Raw genomic sequence first — 24,235 nt, forward strand, 5'->3', positions numbered from 1 at the left:
TTTTGGGTAGAATGCAGTGTTGGTGGTTATTTGGCTTTGGTAAAGACTATAGTTGCAGTTACTGTCACCGTTATTTTTCTACGAATTTTTTTAGCGGGGAAAATACAATTCGACTGACATTCCTAAGATTTTTCGACCTAGTGTGAAACCAAAAAATCCCTTTTTTCTCCAACCGCCTTAAAAAAGTTTTCTTTTACTGCCGTTTTCTGTCACTAAAGTTGATGTTTTTGTAACTGTACGTGTTACTAAGACAACACTTTTATCTCGTAGGATTAAAAATACTTTTAAACCGAGGCTTAAAAATTGTTATAGTAAATTCAAAAAACTCCTGGACTGTCAAAATAAAATTTTAAATAAAATGCTTGTTGTGACTGTACTTGGATATAAAAAAATTTTCGCTAGAGTGTACTGACATCAAAATCTAGTTACAAAATACCTATATTTAGGTTATGTTTTCATTTTTAATCATTGAACTAAAAATGTTTTAAATCATTAATTGCTTTGCACACTAAGCAACTAAATGAATTAGAGCAATTTAATTAAGTTTATAAAAAACACGCGACAAACTGAAAACAGGTAACAAATTAAACAACAACCAAAATCATCCAAAATAAACTAATCTGTTTCATTTATTATTTAATATTTGATTAACCTTATCTCCAAAATTTTGATTTGTGAATCACAAGAACGAACACCAATTCTTAGTTAATAATATTGGAGCAGCTTTGGCACAAATTTGTAATTTCTTCCCGTTGTTATCACTCTTGTTTGTTCCTCATAATAATTTCTTATGGCGCTCTTCTCTCGCGCCAATAGAACCATCCTACTTCGTTTTGAACTTTCCATTTTAATCTTTTTACAAAATACACTTAAATAATTTTACAATTTATTTGACAATCTCAATTTAAACAAATGAATAATTTGAAAAATTAAAAAATCATAAATAACAACTGGGCAATATGAAAATAACTAGTGATTTAACCAACCTAACAACTGCAATTTTGATTTTGACAGTCCAGAGGTTTATTGAATGGACTGGAATGGACTTTACTTGCAAGTAATAGTTTAACACCTCGTTGATTTGAAGAAAACAATTAAATATGTAAAAAAAAATCAAAAGCGCCATAACTGTCTCTTTTGTTACGCGAATATTTCAATAAAACGTTCGCTTTATAATTTCAAATGCACCTATGAGTTTCGTGGTTTTCATGATATGGATCCTTTACTTGGTTGGAGAAAAAATAGTATGTGTCATTCGAAATAAAAGTGACTTTTTTTACTTCCAATTACTCCTATTGCAGTAGCTCGGCTATGCTACGCTGCGCTTCGCTATGCAAACAAATTGTTCATCAAAAAAAGTACCACTTTTAATCTTAATAACACAATCTACTATTGTGTATTTTGTATGAGTAGGTATCAATTTTTTTTGCCGCCCGAATAGTGTGAAGGTGAAACCTAGATGATTGTTATTTTGTTTATCGCATAAAAGGTTTTTCAAGACAATTAAAACGTGAACTGGAATGTCGAAATAAACCACTCAATTGCTATTTGAAATCAGTTCCAATAAATAATCTACGGAATCTGTCCCGTTGCGCTTTTTTGACCAAATCCTTTTTCTTGAAAATATGCAAATTGTAATTAATCTTTAATTTAAAAACTACGTGGATGTTAAGTTGTTTTTGGCATTGATGACTCAGTGTGTTTCCCCAACCAGGAAAAAATATCGTTTCATGTTGCAATAAATTACAAAATCTTTATCAGGTTTGAGTTGTTGGTCAACAATATTTCGCACATGAATTTAATTTTATCGATAAATATAAATATTTAACATTGGAATAATTATAGAGAATATAAATGGAGTGCAATTTCTCACTTGCTATTGTTTACAATAACATATTTTATGTTGCATTGTATGTATTTGTTTATTTTTGTAGTTGACGTCGTAAAACGTGAAGATTGTTTCCAGCAGGTAAAATCATAAATCAAAGAATGTGCTTGAGTGCACGAATTATTTTAAAAAAAATTCGGAGCGGTGAAAAGCGACGAAAAATTTACACACACTAATTTATATGCACGTGGGGGATTTATAACGGTAATTAAAAAAATGTTGTTTCCAGAAAAAATGTGTACTGTTTTCTCAATTTGGTTGTAGGTCGTAAAATGTTATGGTACTTTAAGTTAAAGATCTTGCGGGGCTTATAAATCCTAGTTTACCATTAGCAGGTAATATTTTAAGCAGGGTTGTATTGTATGTACAAATTGCATATTTGTATTGTGCGGCAAATGGCATGCGCCGCTTCCCAACCGTTGTGCCCGATAATCGCTCGTAATATGCAATAAAATTTTACGATCCACAACGAAATTGGGAAAACAATAGTTATGAAACTTTGATACCGGGCAGCGTTGCGTCCCCAGTTTTATTCAGGGTTCTCTGCCCGCTCATTGGTGGGTCAATGAGCGGGGCGGGCTCCGTTCGCCCCGCGTTTGGCCTAACTTTCCGATAAATAGATAACGTCGGCGGAAATTCCTTCATTTTCGTTCACGCTTTAAACGTGTTTGTTTCGTTCACTCCTCTCCTCTCCTATAAAAAAAACTGCGGCTCCGTAAAAGCGAGCTGCACAAAAAGACGATGCTCTTCGAGACAACGTGCATCAAGAAGCATCGGTTTGCCTGCTGTTTTAGTTGGTATTCCGCCAGCAATTTTGCTCTAAATACAAAACAGTTTTCCCTACAACATGGTAATGCCGTCATAAGAATCATCGATTGCTTAATTACTGATTTCAGATGCACCATGCAGCTTCCACCCACCACAGCAACCATGTCATGACCTGCCGTGTTTAATTAATTTAATCAATCAAACGCCTTTAAGTTTGGTTTAATTGATTAAACCTGTTAAATTGGTTTAATTAAGTATTTTGATTAATTGAACTCATTCGGTCTCGTGTCTGAATTGTTCTTATGTGCCTTAAAGACACACTTATAATAAATAACAATTTTTTATTTCTACAATACAACACGAACAGCCGCAGAAACGTGTAAGAATACTATGAATGAAAACCGAAAAGTTTTTGCACCTTTTTTGCGTTGCACTCGAACATGTAATAGTCAATATCATTAAGAGTAGAAGTGAATCTTTTTGTGCTAACTGGGAGAAGCACAAAAAGACCCACTCGGAATGATATAATACTATTTTATCTTACAGGTGGAGTTTTTGAGCTACCTTAGACCATTGTTTTCGGTGACAGAAGTCAAATTTTAATCACAAGTGAGATAAAGTACTCACTAGTGAGTTAATTTGACAGTTGCCATTTAACTTGACATAAATCACTCACAAGTGACTAAATTTGACAGCTGTCATTTTACTTGAATGAAACTGCATTTCTTGGATTTTTGCAATAGTTGCACCTGTAAGATAAAACGTCGTATATTACACGTGATCGAAATGCCATTATGAAACTCGTGAGAAGTGTCCCACTCGTGCGCAAGCGCACTCGACGGTCAAAATTCTCACTCTTGTATAATGATGCATTTCTACCACTTATAATATAATATACTATTATCTTAATTTCCGTGCAAGTCACTACAGTTCGTAATTTTATTAAAATACAATCACATCCACTTTTACTAAACACATTTTATTTATACATTTTTACTACACACTACATTAATAATTAAGAGGGTGACTCGGCTTATCGGTGAGCACCAAACTGGTCGACAAAACGCATACAGCAGGTCCTGTTCCATCACATTTAAAACCTTGAATCTCCTTGGGGTTAATCGGGCCCTTCGTGTAGTACTTGTAGACGGCGCTGGTGGCCAACTTGCTGCACAACTTGTTGACGCTCTCGTATTTCATGAAGAGAGCATCTTGAGAATCTGTCTCGCACAAGATTTTGTTGCCGTAGTATGTCATGTAGATGGGTTCGGAGTTGCTGGAGAGGCAAGCGTAGTGGTTCACTTTGGGGAAATTGTTGGTTAGGCAGTTGTCATGGAAGTGTTTGATCTGGCGCACTTTCAAGGAACCACTGCATTCGCCAGTTTCTTCCGAAATAGTCCCCTCACAGCTGTACATGTTGCCATTCTTAATTATATACTGCTTGCCTAAAGACAGATTTTGTAAAATTGAAAGATGTTGTGTGGGGGCACCTACCAAGAGGGTGGAACGTCACCACAGTCACTCCGTTTACCCCTTTTTTGATCGCCGCTCTTAGTGTAGGAACATATTCTAGTTGTCCGTTTCCTTTGTCTCGTATTTCTACATCGTTCAGTTTTTTAATGTCATTATGTGTGATAGTTTCTGCGAAATCGAGACACATTAGTACTAGGTGGAACTAGATCTACGACTCCTACCTTGGAATTCTGGACTAATCGAAATTGTGATTGTTTTCAACGGGGGTCGTTTCTCAGTGAAGGGATAGTCGTAAAGTCCTCGACCTAAAACAACTAATCAAAGGGACACAATGAATATGTTAGAATATTATACCTATGGATAGTCCGTTAGGTGTCGCTACGCTTCCAGAATTTTGCATGAAGTCTTTCCCCAACGTCTTAGCTAGTGCGTCGACATCACCAACAAGAGAAGCTTCGATCGAATCTGGTTTTCTCTTGTCTAACGAAATTCCCGAACCTTTCGGGAGGGGATGACCGAACACTTGGGACCAAGTAACCATTTTAGAAGGATTTTGAGTTGGTGTCACCACCTGGTAACCTGAAAAACATCACGAGTTACACGTTTGGACAGTTCCCGAACAACGAACTTGAAAACTGATGCTGCGGCAGAGAACCGTTCACGCTGAAGACCTGAACGTCGGGTCTTGAACCATTCAGGGCCCCAAATGGCGGTACAGATCCAGTATAGTGAATGGTGGTTTGTCCTGAAACAAGTCACGTAAGGGTAGAAAACTCCAAAAGGTGTCAACTGCAAACCCGTTGTTTCCACTTTGGGGGGGTACGAGAAGTACGAATAGGTATATCTCGGGGGAGACACGACCTGCCACTTGCCGTCTGGAGTACTTGTCCAGGACATACCGTTGTTAACGGTGTGGGGAGGATGTCCATCTAAAACAAAAATAGTGGTACCTGTGTCGCTTTTTTTAATGAGTGGTACCAGCGCCTCCTAAGAGGTGGAAGTCTGTTTTGTGCGTGTTCGCGGAATGCCACTTGCCCTCTGGGACCGGTCCCTCTGCTTTGACTTGCACCGGTGAAACTTGGAATTTGCCATCTAGGTCAGAATGAATGAGCATTTTTCCAAAACAAAGACACTATAAGTACCTATCCATTTTATACCGTGAACGATGTGGGGAGTATGTCCATCTAAAACAAATATAGTGGTACCAGTGTCGCTTTTTTAAGTGAGTGGTACCTGGGCCTCCTAAGTGGTGGAAGTCTGTTTTGTGCGTGTTCGGGGAATGCCAGTTGCCCTCTGGAGTCGGTACCTCTGCGCTGACTTGCACCGGTGGATGTTGGAATTGGCCACCTAGATCAGAATGAATTAGCATTTTTCCAAAACAAAGACACAAGAGTACCTGTCCAGGTCATACCGTTGACGGTGTGGGGAGGATGTCCATCTAGAACAAATATAGTGGTACCAGTGTCGCTTTTTTAAATGAGTGGTACCTGCGCCTCCTACGGGGTGGATGTCTGTTTTGTGCGTGTTCGGGGAATGCCAGTTGCCCTCTAGGACCGGTAGCTCTGCACTCACTTGCACAGGTGGATGTTGGAATTGGCCACCTAGATCAGAATGAATGAGCATTTTTCCAAAACAAAGACACAAGAGTACCTGTCCAGGTCATACTGTTGACGGTGTGGGGAGGATGTCCATCTAAAACAAATATAGTGGTACCAGTGTCGCTTTTTTAAGTGAGTGGTACCTGGGCCTCCTAAGTGGTGGAAGTCTGTTTTGTGGGTGTTCGGGGAATGCCAGTTGCCCTCTGGACCCGGTACCTCTGCGCTGACTTGCCCCGGTGGAAGTTGGAACTGGCCACCTAAATCAGAATGAATGAGCATTTTTCCAAAACAAATATACTAGAGTACCTGTCCAGGTTATACCGTTACCGGGGTGGGAAGGGTGCCCATCTAAAACAAATATAGTGGGTACTAGTGTCGCTTGCTTTTTTAAATGAGTGGTACCTGCGCCTCCTAAGAGGTGAGAGTCTGTTTTGTGTGCTTCCGGCGTTGAAACTAACTGTGGCCAGTGCTTTTCAATAGTGTAGTGCACAGAAGCAGGAATCATGACTGCTGAAGAATGGAGAGGAAAAATATTGTGTTTTTTCATTTCACGACTTCTTACCATGTCCGGATTCCGTAGAGGGAGTAATTTCTTGAGAACCATATCCTAGATGGAAGCCAGGCGAGCCTGGATAAAACTGTGCAAATTGATGGTCTCCTGTTGCATGTCCTGAAGATTTTGCATTACAACATTTTTATGTCACACTACACGACCTACCTGGTTTGTCCATGTCACCAGAAAAGTGGAATGTGGGTATTTTGTGTCCTGAAAACACAGTAACTCACTTGACAAGAATTCTTTTTTGGAACCCTTTATATGCAAATCTGGATAATACTTTTCCCAATTTACCTGACTCTCCTTTGCTATGATATGGCAGAAGTTCATGTGGAGTAGGTTCATTCTTGGGCTTGGTTGGAATTCCTAGAAATATTTTTTATCAACAACTGTTAAAAATGCTACATTGTATACCAAAGGAGAGAATACCATGATGTTTCCTGAGGTATAAATATAAATAGGTACACGACGGAAAAATTGCGTTCTTTCTTATTTTCTCCACGAACTCAACAATACAAGCAAGAACAAACTTGTTGTATCGAGTGTGTAAATACAAAATATAAAATCGGGACAAGAGTGCTTTGAAAAATGTCACAAAACACGTCGAGTATTTAGCCAATCCACTCGGCGTTGATCTGGTGCACCTTGTACTACAAATGCCTTGTGTTAAGTCGAATTAACCATTTTGTAGTAATGGAGGTTAGTTAGTTTTGACATAAATCCTGTTTTTAATAAAAATAGATCACAAAATAAAAAACAAAGATGCTTTAACAAATTGGAGGTTAAACTTGACAGCTACAAGGTTTTTGCGAATTGTGTCAAAGCACTCTTGATCAGATTTTTATTTGGCCAGCCGATACGAACATTTTTAGTGGCCTTTGAATTATTTTAATACATGTGACGGATACCATGGCAACAGACAAAATGTGTGTAAACAAGTTTGAGTTTCAAGATGGAAGACGAAGTATCCAAGAATTGTGTTGATGTTACTAGTGCTGCAGTATCATATTTAATACCGAAGTAAGTTGTTGAAATTTCTAACAATACTCGTTTCATTATTGGGCGTGTAATGAAAATTCCCTGGGGAGTTTTGTACATATTGTACTCCCTAGAAAACACTCCCTCATTTCGTTCACGATTTTTGCAACCCAGAGACCAACTTATACTCCCGCTCGTGAAAAAAATGTGTGCAAATGTTTACCTATTGCTCCTTTGGTAGATGGTATCGGGATAGGGCCTAAAGGATGAGCTCCTGAAAATTTTCAAAAATTCTTTAATGAAATCATGTAATTGTGTTGGCTGTTCTTGAACTAAGAGAAAAAACGTAATTCGGACCTGGGTGATGATGTCCTGGCGGTAACGGTAGATTTAGTCCTGACGGTGCGGAGTCAGGATGAAAACCTAAAAATAAATAACGCAAACGCTGTGAAAAGCCTCGCAAGCCTCTCAAATCCAACCTGGAATAGTGTGCCACTGTCCTGCAACTTCTGCAAATTTATTACAAGAGAAATATTGGTTTGCAACGACATAAAAGTTTCAAACCTGGGAAAGGCAAGTTGCCGTGAATTCCGTGTACAGCTCCTGAAACGCATCATTTGTAAATAAAGCGAAAATGCTGCTTAAAGTCATTTGTAAGATTGTGAAATATCGAACCTGGCTCTTTGTATGATTCCCACGAAGATCCTGAAAGAAGTTAGCGATTCAGTAACGACGGTGTTAATTTTGTGCAACGGAGGCTATACCTGGTACGTGCGGTATCTCGTGGTGTCCTGAAATATCGTCAGTGTTAAAATGTTTTAAATCAACTTAAGACTAGTGAAGGACCCACCTGGTTGTCCTGGATATAGCGTCCCTCCTGCAAATTGTCTGTTTACAAAATTTGTCTGAAAAAACTTAATTTGATACCTGGTATTTCGTCTCGGATTTGCAAGATTCCTGCAAATTGATCGTATAGAGAGATTTTTTTTCATTTGTAAAAATTGAGCGAGTGGGGATTTCAAACCTGGTGGTCCTCCGTAATGATGAACTCCTAAAAATGTGTACTTGAATGTTAGAGCTTAATGAGAGGTACTTTTCAAACCTGGAATAGGTGGGGGACCAACCATATATCCTGAAAAAATGTTTTGGTTAAGAAATCGTTTGAGATTCATGACGCATCATGGTTTCAGACAATAATATTAAAAGCAGACCTGGTCTTCTGGTAAGGATCTAACAGCTGAAAACAGTGATCAAATTTTACGTCAACATACCGGCTAAGATTTGAAATTGATTGAAACAGATAAATCTTTCTTGTAAAATATTTTTGGTTTAAAGATAATTTCAGCGTCGTAACGCGTGACCTGCGATCGTTTGTACAGAATTACGTAACAATTAAATAGAAAAGAATCAAATCTGGTGGATGCTTTACTTCAATGGCTGCTGAAACCAGTAGGTGTTATTAAAGTGGATGTTAAAATTTAACCATTGTACCTTGACCCGGGGTGAGCACACTCATTATCTACTTCTGTTTCTGCTTAATTTTTGCAGTTAGAAGTTTGTTTTCGAATAATTACCAATTATCTGATCATCTGAATCAGGTGTACAAAAATTAATTTAATTTTTCTGGTTCCAATATGTGCATCGATTACTTCCAATCGCAAATAATTTAATAACAGGCATGTATGTAATGCTTAATTAATGAAAAATCAAACCTGGTTGTTGAACTTCAATTACTGCAAAAATGCGGTTTAGTTATTAAAAACTGTGTTTTAACACATGAAATAAAGATTCATACCTTGTCCTGGGGTGTGTTGCAGCATCGCCATTCCTGAAAATATTTTATTTGTAAAACGTAAAATTTAAAAATGATTTCAACTCAATTTCTTTAATTTGAAACTAATTTCACTTTCAAATTGCCTCGTTTGGTTATGAATATTTGCCAATTTGTGTCTTTTTAATTTCGTAAAAAAATTAACCTGGTGGGTGTTGCACTTCAACAACTGTTGAAAGAAACATGAGTTATTAAGCTGCGTGTTAACGCATAAAATAAGGGTTCAGACCTTGTCCCGGGGTGTGTTGGAGCATCGCCATCCCTGAAAATGTTTTATTTGTGAAAGTTTAAATTGAAAAATGTTTTCGACTCGATCTTTTTAGTTTGAAAATAATTTCACTTTCGTTTCGTTTCGAATAATTGCCAATTTGTAGACATTTATGTAATAATTAATTCGTAAAAATTAAACCTGGTGGGTGTTGAACTTCAATTACTGCTGAAAAATGTGAGTTATGAAACTGTATATTAACACACGAAATAAAAACTCGTACGTTGTCCCGGAGTGTGCTGAAGCATAGCCATTCCTGAAAATGTTTTGTTTGTGAAAAGTGAAAGAACCAGGTTGATTTTATAGACGATTTCAAATGGTTTTTTTTAGTTTGAAAATAATTTCACTTTCAAGGTGCATCGTTTGTTTCCAATAATAATTAATCATTTGCAGAGATTTATCTCATAATTAATTGACAAAAAATCAAACCTGGTGGGTATTGTTGAACTTCAATAACTGAAATAGGTATGTGAGTTACTGAGTGCTATATCAGCACATTAATTAAAAATTCTTACGTTGCCCCGGTGTATGCTGGAGCATAGCCATTCCTGAAAATGTTTTTAAAATGTGTTTCAACTTATTTTTTCGAATTTTCAAGATGCATTCATTGTAGAGATTTATCTAATTAATTAATCAATTAAAGAAATCGAACCTGGTGGGTGCTGAACTTCAACAATTGCTAAAGAATATGTGAGAGTTATTAAACTGTACATTAACGCGTGAAATAAAGTTCAGACCTTGTCCCGGTGTGTGCTGCAGCATCATTCCTGAAAACGTTTTAAAAATGTGTTTCAACATAATTTTTTTCTAGTTTGGGAATAATTTCAGTTTCAGAATGCATCGTGTTTTGCCAATTGTCAAATTGTAGAGATTTATCTAATGATTAATTAAAAGAAAAATCAAACCTGGTTGTTGAACTTCAACAACTGCAAAAAAAATGTATGAGTTGTTAAACTGTAAATTAACACTTGAAATAAAAATTCACACCTTGCCCTGGTGTGTGCTGGAGCATCATTCCTGAAAAACATTTAAAAACGTGTTTCAACATAATTTCTTCTAATTTGAAAATAATTTCAGTTTCAGAATGCATCGTTTGTTTTCGAATAATTGCCAATTGCCAATTTGTAGAGATTTATCTAATAATTAATTAAAGGAAAACTCAAACCTGGTTGTTGAACTTCAACAATTGCTAAAAAAATGTATCAGTTGTTAAACCGTAAATTAACACGTGAAATAAGAATTCACACCTTCTCCCGGTGTGTGCTTGACCATCATTCCTGAAAACGTGTGTTTTTTTTATTTATTAAAAAAAAAATGGAAGTTATGAAAATAATTATTTCAATTCAATTTTTTCAGTTAGTCTAGGTGGAACTCGTTTGTAAAAATTGACAATTTGTGGCGATCCATCTAATAAACGAATAAAAAAATCAAACCTGGTGTTTGTTCGATTCCAACAGCTGCTAAAAAATGGGTTATTAAAGTATATTGAAACAAGAAATATAGATTTAGACCTTGTCCCGGTGTGTGCACTACAGCCATCCCTGAAAGTGTTTTGTTTGCGAAAATTTAGCAAAAGATTCTTCGCTTCAACTCGTAAAATATCAAATGGAAAAAATCTAACCTGGTTCATGTTGTAAAATTCCGTATCCTGTAAAATGATGAATGAAGGGAGTTTTATATAAAACGTATTTAATTTAAACCTGGCTGTTCCTCTTGACCAATTGGGAATTGTCCCCCTGAAATTTTAAATAATTTAAGCAATGAGAAATACATCTAAACCTAGTCGGTCACACTTGTGTGGTTGGTTCTTTAATATAAAAAAAATCAAACCTGGATATCCTGGCAATTGTCCTTGTCCTATTTGGAATCCAGGTCCTGCAAGTTAATTGTTCTTGAAACAGTTGTAATGAAAGTGTTCGATATGTTATTGTTGATCTAATCACGTTTGTGAATCTTTATAGGTTGCAATTTATTAAATAAATCCTGGTAGTTTTGGTGTGATTTTATAAATGTTTCTTGATTTGTACCTGGTTCAGATGGGATACTATGCGGGTGGTGAACCATTTCTGAAATTATTTTTAGTCAGAACAGTATAAGGCAATTTGTCTTACTGGATTAATAAGTACCTGGTTGCGGCGAGGGTGTCGTAAAAGGAAAGTGGGACTGTTCTGAAATAGTGATTAAATTAAAATTCATTCAGGAAATGATTTTGCTGAGTATAGTTGGGATTTCAGTTTTCGTTTTTATGGCAGGGACCATCGTGTAAACGTTAAATACTCCAACAACACCTAAGTACCACAAACCTAGGCTGGGCTGGCATAAATTATATAGTTTATCTGTTTGCCTGTGTTCGAAGGGGTATACACAGTCTAATGGTTTGTGGTAGAGGTGTTGGATTATCTCATGGGCTGTGACCTTGGAAATATCTGCACGAAGGCGAAGCGATAAACCATTGAAAAACTGAAAACGTCGACTCGAAACTAACGTAACGAATGTTTTCCGGTCGGTTTGTAGCGCCTACTTGAGACCGATATTCGTCGTTTGTTCAGATATGACTCATAGCCCATGAGAAAATCCAACACAGAGGTATGTAGAGACTTAGATATTGTTGTAGTATTTAACGTTTACACAATGATCCCTGCAATAAAAACGAAACTTGAAATCCTCAACTATACCTGACTTAGTCGTTGGCTGGGTCGTAGGCCAGAACGTAGTCTTCGGTGTAGTCTTAGGCGTAAGTTTAGACGTAAGCGGCGTAGGCGTAGAAACTACTGAAATATTTTGTGTTATTTTCTTTGGTTATGTTTACGAAGAAAAATAAAAGCGTAACGCAACTGGTTCGTAAGTTATAAATTTTGTTATAAGAATTAAATAGTGCGAGATTTGTGAAAAACAACGTAAATTGGTATTAACCTGGTGGCTGAGGTCTAGCAGGAGGTCTCACAATTTCTGAAATAAATATTAATAAAATGGAGGGTTTTTTTCAACTGACTATAACCTGTGTCCTCTTCCGAATATTGAGGGCGTCCAGGAGATCCTGTAAACAGCAGTGCATTTATATTATAAGAAAAAAAGAAGCTAATACAAACCTGTTGTGTGGGGCAATTCGAAAGTGGAAGTAAACAATTCTAAAATAAATATAAATCATTGTATTATTGAAAAAACAATTTATAAAAAAGAAGTTAATTCGAAACCTGACTGGTGATGGGTTAGTCAAATGTCTCGAATAAATAAAAAGAGACAAATTAAGAGAACTTAAAATGAAACAAGTTGTACAAAAAACTTGTACGAGTGTAGAAAATCTTGTAGAGTGTTCCAGAGCTTCCAAAAATTTTGTAATCGAAATTCCTTTTGAAAAAATGTGAAAAGTTTAGTTACTACCTGGTGGTTGTCCTGGAATATGAAATGGTAAACCTGGTTGTGGAGGACCAGATAGTTAAAGTTAAAACAATTAATTGTACACAAACATTTAAAACAGCTAAGAGAGTTTACTGACCGGGCTGATGATATTGAGGAGGCGTCGAGTGTCCTAAAATAAATAAGAATTAAATGAGATTTAATTAAGAAATTTTGAAAAATTCGAATATAACCTGGTTCAAAAGGTGGATACTGAGGACCTTGAGGGGGTGCTGTAAATGGTGGTGAAGTTAAGAATGAGTTTGTAACAAATCAGGGAACAAACCTCCTGAAAAATTTGCGATAATATATATTTTTTTAAATGTAAATATTTTATACCAAATCCTGGCATTTGTCCAGGTGGTGGAAGTTCGAAGAATCCTGAAATTAATTGTAAATAGAAGTTTCAAATAGCTAAGACAATTTACTAACCGGGTTGATGATGTTGAGGTGTCGATTGGTCTAAAATAAATAAGAATGAAACCAGATTTAATTAAGAAATTTTGAAAAATTCAAATGCAACCTGGTTCAAAATGTGGATGTTGAGGACTTTGAGGGGGTGCTGTAAATGGTGGTGAAGTTAAGAATAAGTTTGTAACGATTCAGGGAACAAACCTCCTGAAAAAATTGCGATAATATATTTATTTTTAAATGTAAATATTTTATACCAAATCCTGGCATTTGTCCAGGTGGTGGAAGTTCGAACAATCCTAAAATTAATTGTAAACAGAAGTTTCAAATAGCTAACAGAGTTTACTAACCGGGCTGATGATATTGAGGTGTCGAGTGTTCTAAAATAAATAAGAATGAAACCAGATTAATTAAGAAATTTTGAAAAATTCAAATATAACCTGGTTCAAAAGGTGGAAACTGAGGACCTTGAGGGGGTGCTGTAAATGGTGGTGAAATTAAGAATAAGTTTGTAACAATTTAGGGAACAAACCTCCTGAAAAATTTGCGATAATATATATTTTTTTAAATGTAAATATTTTATACCAAATCCTGGCATTTGTCCAGGTGGTGGAAGTTCGAACAATCCTAAAATTAATTGTAAACAGAAGTTTCAAATAGCTAAGAGAATTTACTAACCGGGCTGATGATGTTGAGGTGGCGAGTGTTCTAAAATAAATAAAAATGAAACCAGATTTAATTACGTAAGAAATTTTGAAAAATTCAAATACAACCTGGTTCAAAATGTGGATTCTGAGGACCTTGAGGGGGTGCTGTAAATGGTGGTGAAGTTAAGAATAAGTTTGTAACGATTCAGGGAACAAACCTCCTGAAAAATTTGCGATAATATATTTATTTTTAAATGTGAATATTTTATACCAAATCCTGGCATTTGTCCAGGTGGTGGATGTTCGAAGATTCCTAAAATTAATTGTATACAGAAGTTTCAAATAGCTAAGAGAGTTTACTAACCGGGCTGATGATATTGAGGTGTCGAGTGTTCTAAAATTAATAAGAATGAAACCACATTAATTAAGATATTTTGAAAAATTCAAATATAACCTGGTTCAAAAGGTGGATACTGAGGACCTTGAGGGGGCGCTGCAAATGGTGGTGAAGTTAAGAATAAGTTTGTAACGATTCAAGGAACAAACCTCCTGAAAAATTTGCGATAATATATTTATTTTTAAATATGAATATTTTATACCAAATCCTGGTATTTGTCCAGGTGGTGGAAGCTCGAAGAATCCTTAAATTAATTGTATAGAGAAATTTCAAATAGCTAAGAGAATTTACTAACCGGGCTGATGATGTTGAGGTGTCGAGTGTTCTAAAATAAATGAGAATGAAACCAGATTTAATTATGTAAGAAATTTTGAAAAATTCAAATACAACCTGGTTCAAAAGGTGGATACTGAGGACCTTGAGGGGGTGCTGGAAATGGTGGTGAAATTAAGAATAAGTTTGTAACTATTCAGGGAACAAACCTCCTGAAAAATTTGCGATAATATATATTTTTTTAAATATGAACATTCTATACCAAATTCTGGCATTTGTCCAGGTGGTGGATGATCGAAGAATCCTGAAATTAATTGTACACAGAAATTTAAAATAGCTAAAAGAGTTTACTAACCGGGCTGATGATATTGAGGAGGTGCCGGGTGTTCTTAAATAAATAGGAATTAAACGAGATGTACTCGTAATTAAGAAATTTAGAAAAATAAATACAACCTTGTTCAAAATGTGGATGCTGAGGACCTTGAGGGGGTGCTGTAAATGGTGGTGAAGTTAAGAATAAGTTTGTAACAATTCAGGGAACAAACCTCCTGAAAAAATTGCAATCAAAAAAAATTTTTTTAATGTGAACATTTTATACCATATCCTGGCATTTGTCCAGGTGGGGGAAGGCCAAATAGTTCTAAAAATTAATTGTGTACAAAAATTGAAAATAGATAAGACAGGTTAACGGAAACTAACCGGAATCCTCATGAGATTGAGAAGGTGTCGAGTGTTCTGAAATAAACAGGAATAAAACGAGATTTAGTTAAGAAATTTAAAAATATCAAAATACAACCTGGTTCAAAGTGTGGAGGCTGAAAACCTTGAGGAAGTGCTGTAAATGGTGGTGAAGTTATATATTAAGTTTGTAATGGTTCAGAAAATTTAGACCTGGTGGGTGGGATTCATGTCCCATTGGAGGCATCAAATCTCCTTAAAAAGATTGTAATCAAAACATTTTTATTTTTTAAATGTGAAGATTTTTATACCAAATTCTGGCATTTGTCCAGGTAGTGGAAGGTCGAAGAGTCCTAAAAATTAATTGGGTGCCAATAGTTGAAAATAATTAACAGGTTTTATAAAAAAAATATAAACGGATACCGACCGGGTTGATAAGGCTGAGGAAGTGTCGAGTGTTCTGAAATAGCCAGGAGTAAAAGGAGATTTAGTTAATAAATAAAAATAGAATAGAATACAACCTAGTCCGAAATGTGGAGACTGAGGATGTTGAGGAAATGCTGTAAAGGATGGTGAAGTTATATAATAAGTCTCTAATAGTACAAAAAATACAGACCTGGTAGGTGGGGCAACTGTTCAGCACCAGGAGACAAAGCCTCTGAAAAAATTTAAATAAAAAAATCTGAAAAAATATTAAAATTCTCGTGCCTGGCATTTTGCAAATAGGAGTTTGCAAAGATAAACCAGGTTGAGGTGGGCCGAATTGTCCTAAAAAATTATTAATTGTACACAAGAATTGAAAATGACTAGGATAGTTTATAGAAACAATTTGATCTGTTACTAACCGGGGTGTTGAGGTTGATGAGGTGGCGAAAATCCTGGATAAATAGGAATAAAATATTTAGTTAAGAAATTTTTGGACATTTAAAATACAACCTAGTCCTAACTGTGGAGGCTTCTGATCTTCAGGGAATTCTGTAAACAATGACAGAATTATACAATAAATTTGTAACGTACAGAAAATACAGACCTGACAAGTCGAATAAGTGTTCGATTCCAGGAAACATACTCCCTGAAAAAAGTTGTTATCAAAAATATCGTTTGAAATGAGAAATTAAGTTGTGGAAGGCCGCATAGTCCTAAAAAGTTAATTGTACACAAAATTGAAAATAACCGATAGAGTTTAGATCAAATAAATAAAAAACTGAAATAAACAGAAACAAAATTAAATTCAGTTAAGGTGTATAGAACAACTAAATGCTAGTTAAGAAGGTATACAATAAATTTTTAGCAGTGCCCCAAATTCAGACCTAGTAGATGTAATGAATGTTCGAAAGCCGAAAGCAAAGTTCCTGAAAAAATTATAATTCAGAAAAACGTTCAAAAGATATGAAAATTTTCGTACCTGGTTTTTCTCCTAGATTTGGATATTGTAAACCAGGTTTTGGAGGACCGATTAGTCCTAAAAATTAGTCGTACAGAAAGATTCAAAGTAGCGCAGAAAGTTAATAAAAAAATAACATAAGCGGACACTAACCGGGCTGCTGAGGTTGATGAGGTGTAGAAAATCCTGTAATAAATGAGAATAAAGAGAGATTTAGTTAAGAAAAGCTAAATAGTGGTGAAGGGATATAGCAGGTATATAACAAATTTGTAACAGTATAGAAAATTCAGACCTGGTCCTTGGGGTAGCAAACTAGGAGGTCCAAACCCTAAAAAATTGTAATAAAAACATTTTTGACAGAGTAAGAATATTTAAGTACCTGGATGTCCAGATGGATAACCTGGGTGTCCAGGTACAAAACCTTGAGGCCCTAATGGAAAACCGGGATGTTCAGATGGAAAGTCTGGATGTTCAATTGGAAATTCTGGGTGTCCAGATGGAAAACCTGGGTATCCGGATGGAACACCTGGATATCCAGATGGAAATTCTGGAAGCCCTAGAGGAAAACCTGGATGTTCAGGCTGAAATTCTATGTGTCCTGATGGAAAACCTGGATGTCCATGGGGGAAGCCTGGGTGTCCTAATGGAAACCCTGGTTGTTCAGATGGAAAATCAGGGTGTCCAAATGGAAAATCTGGATGTCCAGAGGGTAAACCTGGAAGTTCAGAAGGGAAACCTGGCAGTTCTAATGGAAAACCTGGATGTCCAGGCGGAAATTCTGGGTGTCCAGGTGGAAAATCTGAATGTTCAGAGGGGAAACCTGGGTGTCCAGCTGGAAAACCTGGTTGTCCAGGTAGAAATTCTGGATATCCAAACAAATAATCTGGATGTTCAGAGGGGAAACCTGGAGGTCCAGATGGGAAACCTGGCGGTCCAGTCAAAAATCCAGGGCGTTCAGAGGGGAAACCTGGCAGTTCGAATGGTAAACCTGGATGTCCAGAGGGTAAATCTGGGGGTTCGGAGGGGAAACCTGGCAGTTCGAATGGAAAACCTGAATGTCCAAAGGGTAAATCTGGGGGTCCCGATGGAAAACCTGGATATTCGGAGGGGAAACCTGGCAGTTCGAATGGAAAACTTGAACCTTCAGGTGGTGCTCCTGAAAAATCACTTGTGCATGAAACTTGGAAACATTTTATAAAATATGAGATACAGGGTGTATTTTTAAAATGTGCCGAAATTTTATCTACGAGGTTGTGGCACAACGTAGAAGACCAGAAGCAATTAAAAAAAAATGTAGCTCAAGAAATAAATGTTATTTTATTTTTTCACATGAAGCCAGTAAATCGTGGTTAAAATTTGGTCACGCATTTCAATAACACCCTATATATATGTGCTACAAATGTTGGTAAAATTATACAGTATAAGAGTGCAAAAAATTCGGACCTGGTAGCTCGTGCGAGTTTTCGATACCAGGAAACAAATTCCCCGAAAAAAGTTGTAATCAAGAAAATCTTTAAAAAATGTGAAAACTTTAGTACCTGGTCTTGGTCCTGGAATTAGATATGATGAATTAAGTTGTGGAGGATCGAATAATCCTGAAAATTAATGGAACAGAAGAATTTAATATAGTTAAAATAGTGTATAAAAAATACTGTAAGCGAATACTAACCGGGCTGTTGAGGCTGATGCGGTGCCAAAAATTCTGTAATAAATGGGAATAAAGCGAAATTTAGTTAAGAAAAACTGAATAGTGCTGAAGGTATACGATAAAATACATTCACGTTGTTTTGCCATAACCATTATGCCATAGGCCGCATTTAATTTGGTAGTAAAGCTGTCTGTTGAATTAGGTTATATTTTTCTAAGTTTGAGGTTATAAATAGCGTCAATGTCTGCATTGTTGGCGTTTTACAAGTTTGCAACAGAAGAATACTCAGATATATATATAATAATTCAGGTTCATTTTCATAGGTCAGGCACTTTGGTGACGAAGATCAAAGGTCAAACAACCTTAAAAAAATAAATCGTGGTCTCGCATTAGGCCAAAGCAACGTGAACGGTTTTTACGTATATTAATAAATTTGTAAAAGTAGGTATAGAAAATTCAGACCTGGTTCTTCGAGTGGGAAACTAGGAGGCCAAAGACCTAAAAAAAATTGTGATAAAAATACCTTAAACATTAGTAAAAATTAAATGTTTAAAAATATTTCTAAAGAGTGAAGAAATGGAGTACCTTGTTGTGATGGGTTTGGTTGTTTGGGAAGGCCCACTAAAACAATTCCATAATACATTTATCTAAAAGTGGTTTAATCTAATTTAATACCTGAATCTATATCTGGAATTGGCCGTGTGTTATGGGGTTCTTCAACATACTCCCAACCTAGAATTAATAATAGTTAAATGCCATGCATTTTACTTAGTCGATGTGGTTAAATAGGGTATGAAAATGTTAGTACCTGGTTGTCCAAATGAAAAACCTGGCTGCTCAGGTGTAAAACCTGGGTATCCAAGTGGATAATTTGCGTCTTCAAATGATGAGTCTAGATGCCCAAGTGGAAAACCTGGGTGTCCAGGTAGAAAACCTGGGTGTCCAGGTGGAAAACCTGGGTGTCCGGGTGGAAAACCTGGGTGTCCAGGTGGAAAACCAGGGTGTCCAGGTGGAAAATCTGGCCCTTCCAATAATGAATCTAGGTATCCAAGTGGAAAATTTGAATGTCCAGGTGGAAAACCTGGATGGCCTGGTGGAAAACCTGCATGTCCCAGCGGAAAACCTGGATGTCCCAGTGGAAAACCTCCCAGCGGAAAACCTGGATGTCCTAGTGGAAAATCTGGATGTTCAGATGAAGAATCTTGGTGTCCAAATGGAAAATCGGGATATCCAGACGGAAAACCTGGATATCCAAAGGGAAAAATTTGGTTTCCGAACGGAAAACCTGGATGTTGATGTGGAAATTCTGAAAAATGAAGTGTGCTTTAAACTTGAAAACAATATGGTAAATGTAAATGATAGTGAAGTTATACAATAAATTTGGTAGCTAGATGTCTGGAGACATCTTTGAAAAATTAGTAACATTTTAGTACCTGGTTTTTGTCCAGGAACTGGATATTGTAAACCATGTTGTGGAGGACCGATTAGTTCTAAAAATTAGTCGTACATAAAAATTAAAAATAGCCAAGAAAGTTTATAAAATATAACATCGCGTGTTCATTTAAATTTTCCAGTCAAAGTTGGCGTTGAAACGTCGATTGTGAACGCACCACTCCTCAGTCTGCAGAGTAAAAAGACAAATAACGCAAAAAGTGACGTTAGATCTACTCAGTTGGTCCCTGATCTGTAATCCCTGGTGCGTTCACAATCGACTCCTCAACGCCAACTTTGAGAATAAATTTAAATGAATTTAAACTGTAATAAAAATATCTTAGACCAAGTATGAGAATTTTAGTACCTGGGGTTTGTCCTGGAATTGGCAGTGGAAAACCTAGAGGTCCAGAAGGAAAACCTGGATGTCCAGGTGGAAAACCTGGAAGTTCGAATGGATAACCTGAATGTCCAGTTGGGAAACCTGGATGTCCAAGGGGAAAATCGGGGTGTGCAAATGGAAAACCGAGTTGCTCAAATGGAGAATCTGAAAAATTAATTGTGCATGAAACTTGGAAACAGAAAACTACATAAAAGTATGTAAATCGTATAATTGTTATAGGTATATAATTATCTAATTATACAGCCTGTCCCAGAACTGCCTTCCCATAGAAAACAGACATGTGCCGACAGTAAAAAAGACTCCAAGATGGCTAAAATAAATTTTCCTGTAGCTCACATAACCGAGTTATGAAGTATTCAATTTCACCAATCCCAGAAGCAAAAATAATTATTGATATCGTAACAAAATTTGAAATTCGCGGTCATCGTACTTTGATGGTGCTCAAGTAGTCAAGTTTAGGATCTCTTTTCTCGATTATCGCTTAAGATAGGACTTTTTTTCTTTAAAATTTAGATTATCATATTTACCCAAATATTCCCTTTTTCTCTGGGGAGGCAGTTCTGGGACACCTATATAAAAATGAAGTTTGCCAGGAAAATGGTCATAAAAAACGTTATCGACAAATTTATTTAGCTGATTTAGTTAAATCTAATAACGTACCTTGATCAAATCCTAAAAGAGGCGAAGGTCCATTTGGTTGTTCCGGACCAAATATACCTGAAATATTTATGGTTAATGAGAATGTTTTTAATTATTCGCTGACTGAGTGTTTTCATTAGTACCTGGTATGAGTGGTCCCTCAGGAAGCAATAAACCTGAAACATTTACATTGTTAATGAAAATGAAATGTTTAAAAACATTTCCAAAGAGTTAAGAAATGAACTGTAGATACCTGGTTGTGCTGGTTTTGGTGGTTTGGGAAAGCCCACTAAAACAATTCCATAATTCATTTAACTAAAATTGGTTTTATCTAATTTAATACCTGAACTTATATCTGGAATGGGCCGTATGGTATGGGGTTCTTCAACATATTCCCAACCTAGAATAAATAATAGTTAAATGCACTGCATTTGATAAAAGGTGGATTTTACTTGGTCGATGTGGTCGGAATTTGTCACCATGGTGCGGAATTTCTGAAAGAAAAATCAGTTAATATATTGTAAAACTTTACTGATACGGGACCACCTGATTGCTTAATCCCCGGTCGTTCATGAATTAAACCTGGCACTCCTAAATGATCAAAACAAAATAAAAATGGTTGCGGAATTTTAACAAAGGCAGTACCTAGGTCGAATAAGTCAGGTTGTGGAAAACCTCCTGGTATACCTGGGAAATATGCTGAAAATAATAAAGTTACGAATTTAACAAGTGTCAAAATTGCTGAACAATTTTGTAAAATAATAAATCAAATCAATACCACTTGGAAGCGGCTGTGGGCGTGGTGGGACACCTAAAGTTCAATTATTTATTATATATTTTTAAATTAATTCTCAAATGTAAATACCTTCAGAGTCCACGCTATTATTTTCCTTGTGATTTGCTGAAAATAGCATTGTTTAAGTTTTGACAATTGTTATTAACAATTAAAAGTAAAACCTGGTTTGTGTAGGAAAATTTTTGAAATGAATTTTATAAAATCTTTTAAACCTAAACCTGGTGTTCCTTTCCAGGGAGTTTTTTCTCCATGTTTTGGACTCAACAAATCTAATATGTCGGACCACTGAGGTTGTCCAGGTGGTGCAATTAAACCCGGTGCTCCAGGCAATTGAGGTTGTCCAGGTATTGTAACTAAACCTGGTGCTCCAGGCAATTGAGGTTGTCCGGGTATTGCAACTAAACCTGGTACTCCAGGCCATTGAGGTTGTCCAGGTGTTGGAATGAAACCTGGTGGATGTTTATTTTGATTTTGACTTAGCAACGGGAAAAGCTCTGTAATAAGACTGTGTCACGAATCCGATCTAAATCTATGACAATATTGGGCTACCTGCTAGGCCAGGCCTCCACGAGTCCACAAACTCGGGAAATCCATAGTCAGATGTGTGGGGACTTTTGTCTAAAAAAATATGAGGAGTGTCCGCAAAATAGTTTCCTATAGTCTCACCTAAATAATTTTGTAACACGTTATAATTGGGGCTGTATATTCCAAAATTTGGCGGAGGTTTTTGGCCAGCTGCACCACCACAACTTGTCAACTTTAGGTGCTTCAGACAGCTTAGAAGTTTTGTTAACAGTTGACAAAAAGTTACGTTGTTGGATTTAGTTGCACCGTTGATATTTTCGAAAAGCCGTGTTCCCAAGTCAGGAAGGAAAGTGCGTAAGCTGATGGCTTCTAGAAATTTCCAGGCATTAACGACAATTAAAATTTATTTGATTGGGTTACTTGGTGCGTCCGGTGGCTCCGGGGGTACATTTCTTTTTACATTTTCGCGTACGTCATCTAATTGTGTATCTAGAAAAGAAGCAGTTAATCTGCGTCTTTTCAATTAAGAACCACCCCCACAACGATGAATTTTCTGTTCTCGAGGCACTTTTTCAAAAAAAAATTACTTACCCTTAGAAGAAACAACACAAAACTAAAACAACAACCGTTAACTCATTGCACTAAGGGTTGAGGTAATACTCACAGAAAGTACCAAACAGAAGAGTAGACAGAGAGCACTTCTCCCTGCCAGCATTTTTTCAAAATGACTTTGGTAAGTTCGAGGTAGCCAATTTGTAGTTAATTGAAAATTTTACATTAATCCACCGTGCATGTATTTAATTATATCTGAATCATCCTACATGATCTTTATGTTGTTATTTAATGGTGCGCAAAACAATGATTTTTGTATTATTTAAATATTGCGTATTGTCCGATGGTATAACTACTTTCGGATTAATAAAGTGTCTTACACTCGACGCAAGCTTTGATTTATTAGACCATTCGTAAATGTCGATCAAATTCGTAATGGACCTTTTTCAACTTCATTTTTCACGAAATCCACACCACCATTTGCTTTAATTCTTTATTACTTTATTTGCCGCTTGCCGCTCAATTGATAATGATAATTACTGGATAATGTAAAATGGTAAACTTGTTAACCAACATTTGTCACGTTCATTTCTTAAATTATTGTCAGTGTGGACACTCTTCCTAATCGAATATAAAAATCTCCTCAGTATTTTTACATTGCACGATTTTAAATGTTTTCTTTTTTCAAATTCCTGTCACAATCTTTAGTTACTTTCATACATTACAAAATGATTATTTTCATATGAGTCGCGCTGTCAGATTACTTTTCAGGTATGAGACCGAAATTTGAAGCACGAGGCGGTAGCCGAGTGTTGCAAAACAGGCCGAATACCTGAAAAGTAACAGCGCACGAATATTGAATAACATTTTTCGTGTTCGTTTGGGCAAAGTCTTAAAAAACATTAATTAATTGTAAATTTTGAGGTTATCTTTGACAGATGTCAAGTTAGGTATATAACTGAAAAGTTTATATTTTTAGTTATATACCACTTTTCACGTTATGTATCTCTGGAAACAAACACGAAAATGCTTGTTTTCTGCAAGAAGCTCATCTAAAATACTATGTATAAATAAATAAATTATTCTACCAATAATATTTCGTGTCCAGAGACTACGAAAACTAATGGATAAATTCGCTCTGTATTTCTTGAACTAATTCTTGGTTTTGTTTTTTGCATATTTTATTGATTTTCTCCATATTTAGATGGTTTTAAGATTTTACAAAAAAAAAATCTAAGAACATCGTCAAAGATCTAATTTTGTGGATTTATCTTGGTTTAAAATCACAACCACCTATTTTCATTTCTTTATTTATAATTCTTAAAGAACCATAAAATTTAAAAATATATCGAGCGTTCAAAAATATTTTGTTAAATATAGGTATCTGGAGCGTTCAAAAATATTTTGTGCTCAAATAAACCGTAATTTTCTCTCTCTTTTAAAAACACTTTGAAATGTTTTGATATTTCCTTCAGATGCACAACTACATTTTTGCGGAAGAAATCATTCACACCACTATTTGTTCGCTGAATAAATGACGTTTGACACATAAGATTTGACAGCTGGACACCGATCACAACTTCTTTTAATTCTCTTATACTTTTTTTTTCGGATGAGACAGACGAGGATGGTTCGTCATTTATCCCTAAGGTAAAAGATCTGGTTTGATACATCTAATCACATCAAATAATCCAA

General features: G+C 36.0%; 1 protein-coding gene and 1 long non-coding RNA gene across 2 annotated transcripts; both read right to left on the bottom strand.

Annotated features, from left to right (window-relative positions):
* Positions 1 to 3,614: 3,614 nt before the first annotated feature.
* On the bottom strand, positions 3,615 to 22,762 carry LOC138125069 (collagen alpha-5(IV) chain-like). The gene is made up of 103 exons (XM_069040328.1): positions 22,653 to 22,762; positions 22,580 to 22,601; positions 22,409 to 22,477; positions 22,130 to 22,357; positions 22,013 to 22,081; positions 21,625 to 21,957; positions 21,533 to 21,568; positions 21,446 to 21,478; positions 21,313 to 21,366; positions 21,214 to 21,258; positions 21,120 to 21,161; positions 21,011 to 21,067; positions 20,921 to 20,956; positions 20,811 to 20,843; positions 20,689 to 20,745; positions 19,993 to 20,172; positions 16,568 to 16,624; positions 16,473 to 16,514; positions 16,193 to 16,234; positions 16,099 to 16,137; positions 16,008 to 16,040; positions 15,871 to 15,930; positions 15,779 to 15,820; positions 15,684 to 15,722; positions 15,590 to 15,622; positions 15,474 to 15,515; positions 15,376 to 15,417; positions 15,281 to 15,319; positions 15,184 to 15,219; positions 15,082 to 15,124; positions 14,938 to 14,978; positions 14,840 to 14,872; positions 14,746 to 14,788; positions 14,602 to 14,642; positions 14,507 to 14,536; positions 14,413 to 14,455; positions 14,269 to 14,309; positions 14,179 to 14,208; positions 14,085 to 14,127; positions 13,941 to 13,981; positions 13,846 to 13,875; positions 13,752 to 13,794; positions 13,608 to 13,648; positions 13,518 to 13,547; positions 13,424 to 13,466; positions 13,280 to 13,320; positions 13,189 to 13,218; positions 13,095 to 13,137; positions 12,951 to 12,991; positions 12,857 to 12,889; positions 12,450 to 12,488; positions 12,359 to 12,397; positions 12,274 to 12,309; positions 12,036 to 12,131; positions 11,487 to 11,528; positions 11,388 to 11,426; positions 11,191 to 11,235; positions 11,061 to 11,096; positions 10,982 to 11,008; positions 10,872 to 10,901; positions 10,794 to 10,817; positions 10,608 to 10,637; positions 10,526 to 10,549; positions 10,348 to 10,377; positions 10,266 to 10,286; positions 10,098 to 10,127; positions 10,013 to 10,039; positions 9,876 to 9,908; positions 9,790 to 9,816; positions 9,584 to 9,616; positions 9,502 to 9,525; positions 9,322 to 9,354; positions 9,238 to 9,261; positions 9,057 to 9,089; positions 8,974 to 8,994; positions 8,364 to 8,393; positions 8,286 to 8,312; positions 8,189 to 8,218; positions 8,112 to 8,138; positions 8,026 to 8,052; positions 7,937 to 7,966; positions 7,826 to 7,864; positions 7,741 to 7,770; positions 7,619 to 7,684; positions 7,485 to 7,535; positions 6,578 to 6,649; positions 6,446 to 6,493; positions 6,290 to 6,397; positions 6,130 to 6,237; positions 6,034 to 6,075; positions 5,871 to 5,984; positions 5,780 to 5,821; positions 5,617 to 5,730; positions 5,526 to 5,567; positions 5,363 to 5,476; positions 5,272 to 5,313; positions 5,108 to 5,221; positions 4,927 to 5,058; positions 4,758 to 4,874; positions 4,484 to 4,708; positions 4,351 to 4,434; positions 4,151 to 4,297; positions 3,615 to 4,101 (listed from the first exon to the last, which is right to left on the bottom strand). Exons 1-103 carry the CDS (start codon positions 22,701 to 22,703, stop codon positions 3,665 to 3,667), a joined length of 5,997 nt encoding a protein of 1,998 aa, XP_068896429.1. The 5' UTR covers positions 22,704 to 22,762; the 3' UTR covers positions 3,615 to 3,664.
* On the bottom strand, positions 18,212 to 19,124 carry LOC138123552 (uncharacterized). The gene is made up of 5 exons (XR_011156853.1): positions 19,003 to 19,124; positions 18,870 to 18,926; positions 18,780 to 18,815; positions 18,657 to 18,692; positions 18,212 to 18,248 (listed from the first exon to the last, which is right to left on the bottom strand). It is a non-coding gene; the product is annotated as an uncharacterized lncRNA (long non-coding RNA).
* Positions 22,763 to 24,235: the final 1,473 nt, after the last annotated feature.

The sequence above is a fragment of the Tenebrio molitor genome, chromosome 2 (assembly GCF_963966145.1).
Source record: "Tenebrio molitor chromosome 2, icTenMoli1.1, whole genome shotgun sequence".
NCBI classification, from domain to species: domain Eukaryota; kingdom Metazoa; phylum Arthropoda; class Insecta; order Coleoptera; family Tenebrionidae; genus Tenebrio; species Tenebrio molitor.

Coding starts and splice junctions, on each gene's coding strand:
- LOC138125069 (XM_069040328.1), bottom strand. CDS start 22,703: ATGCTGGCAGGGAGAAGTGCTCTCTGTCTACTCTTCTGTTTGGTACTT. Junction 13,467..13,517: donor ACCTCAATATCATCAGCCCG/GTTAGTAAACTC, acceptor AATTAATTTTAG/GATTGTTCGAACTTCCACCA. Junction 9,090..9,237: donor TGAAGTGCAACACCCACCAG/GTTAATTTTTTT, acceptor AAATATTTTCAG/GAATGGCGATGCTGCAACAC.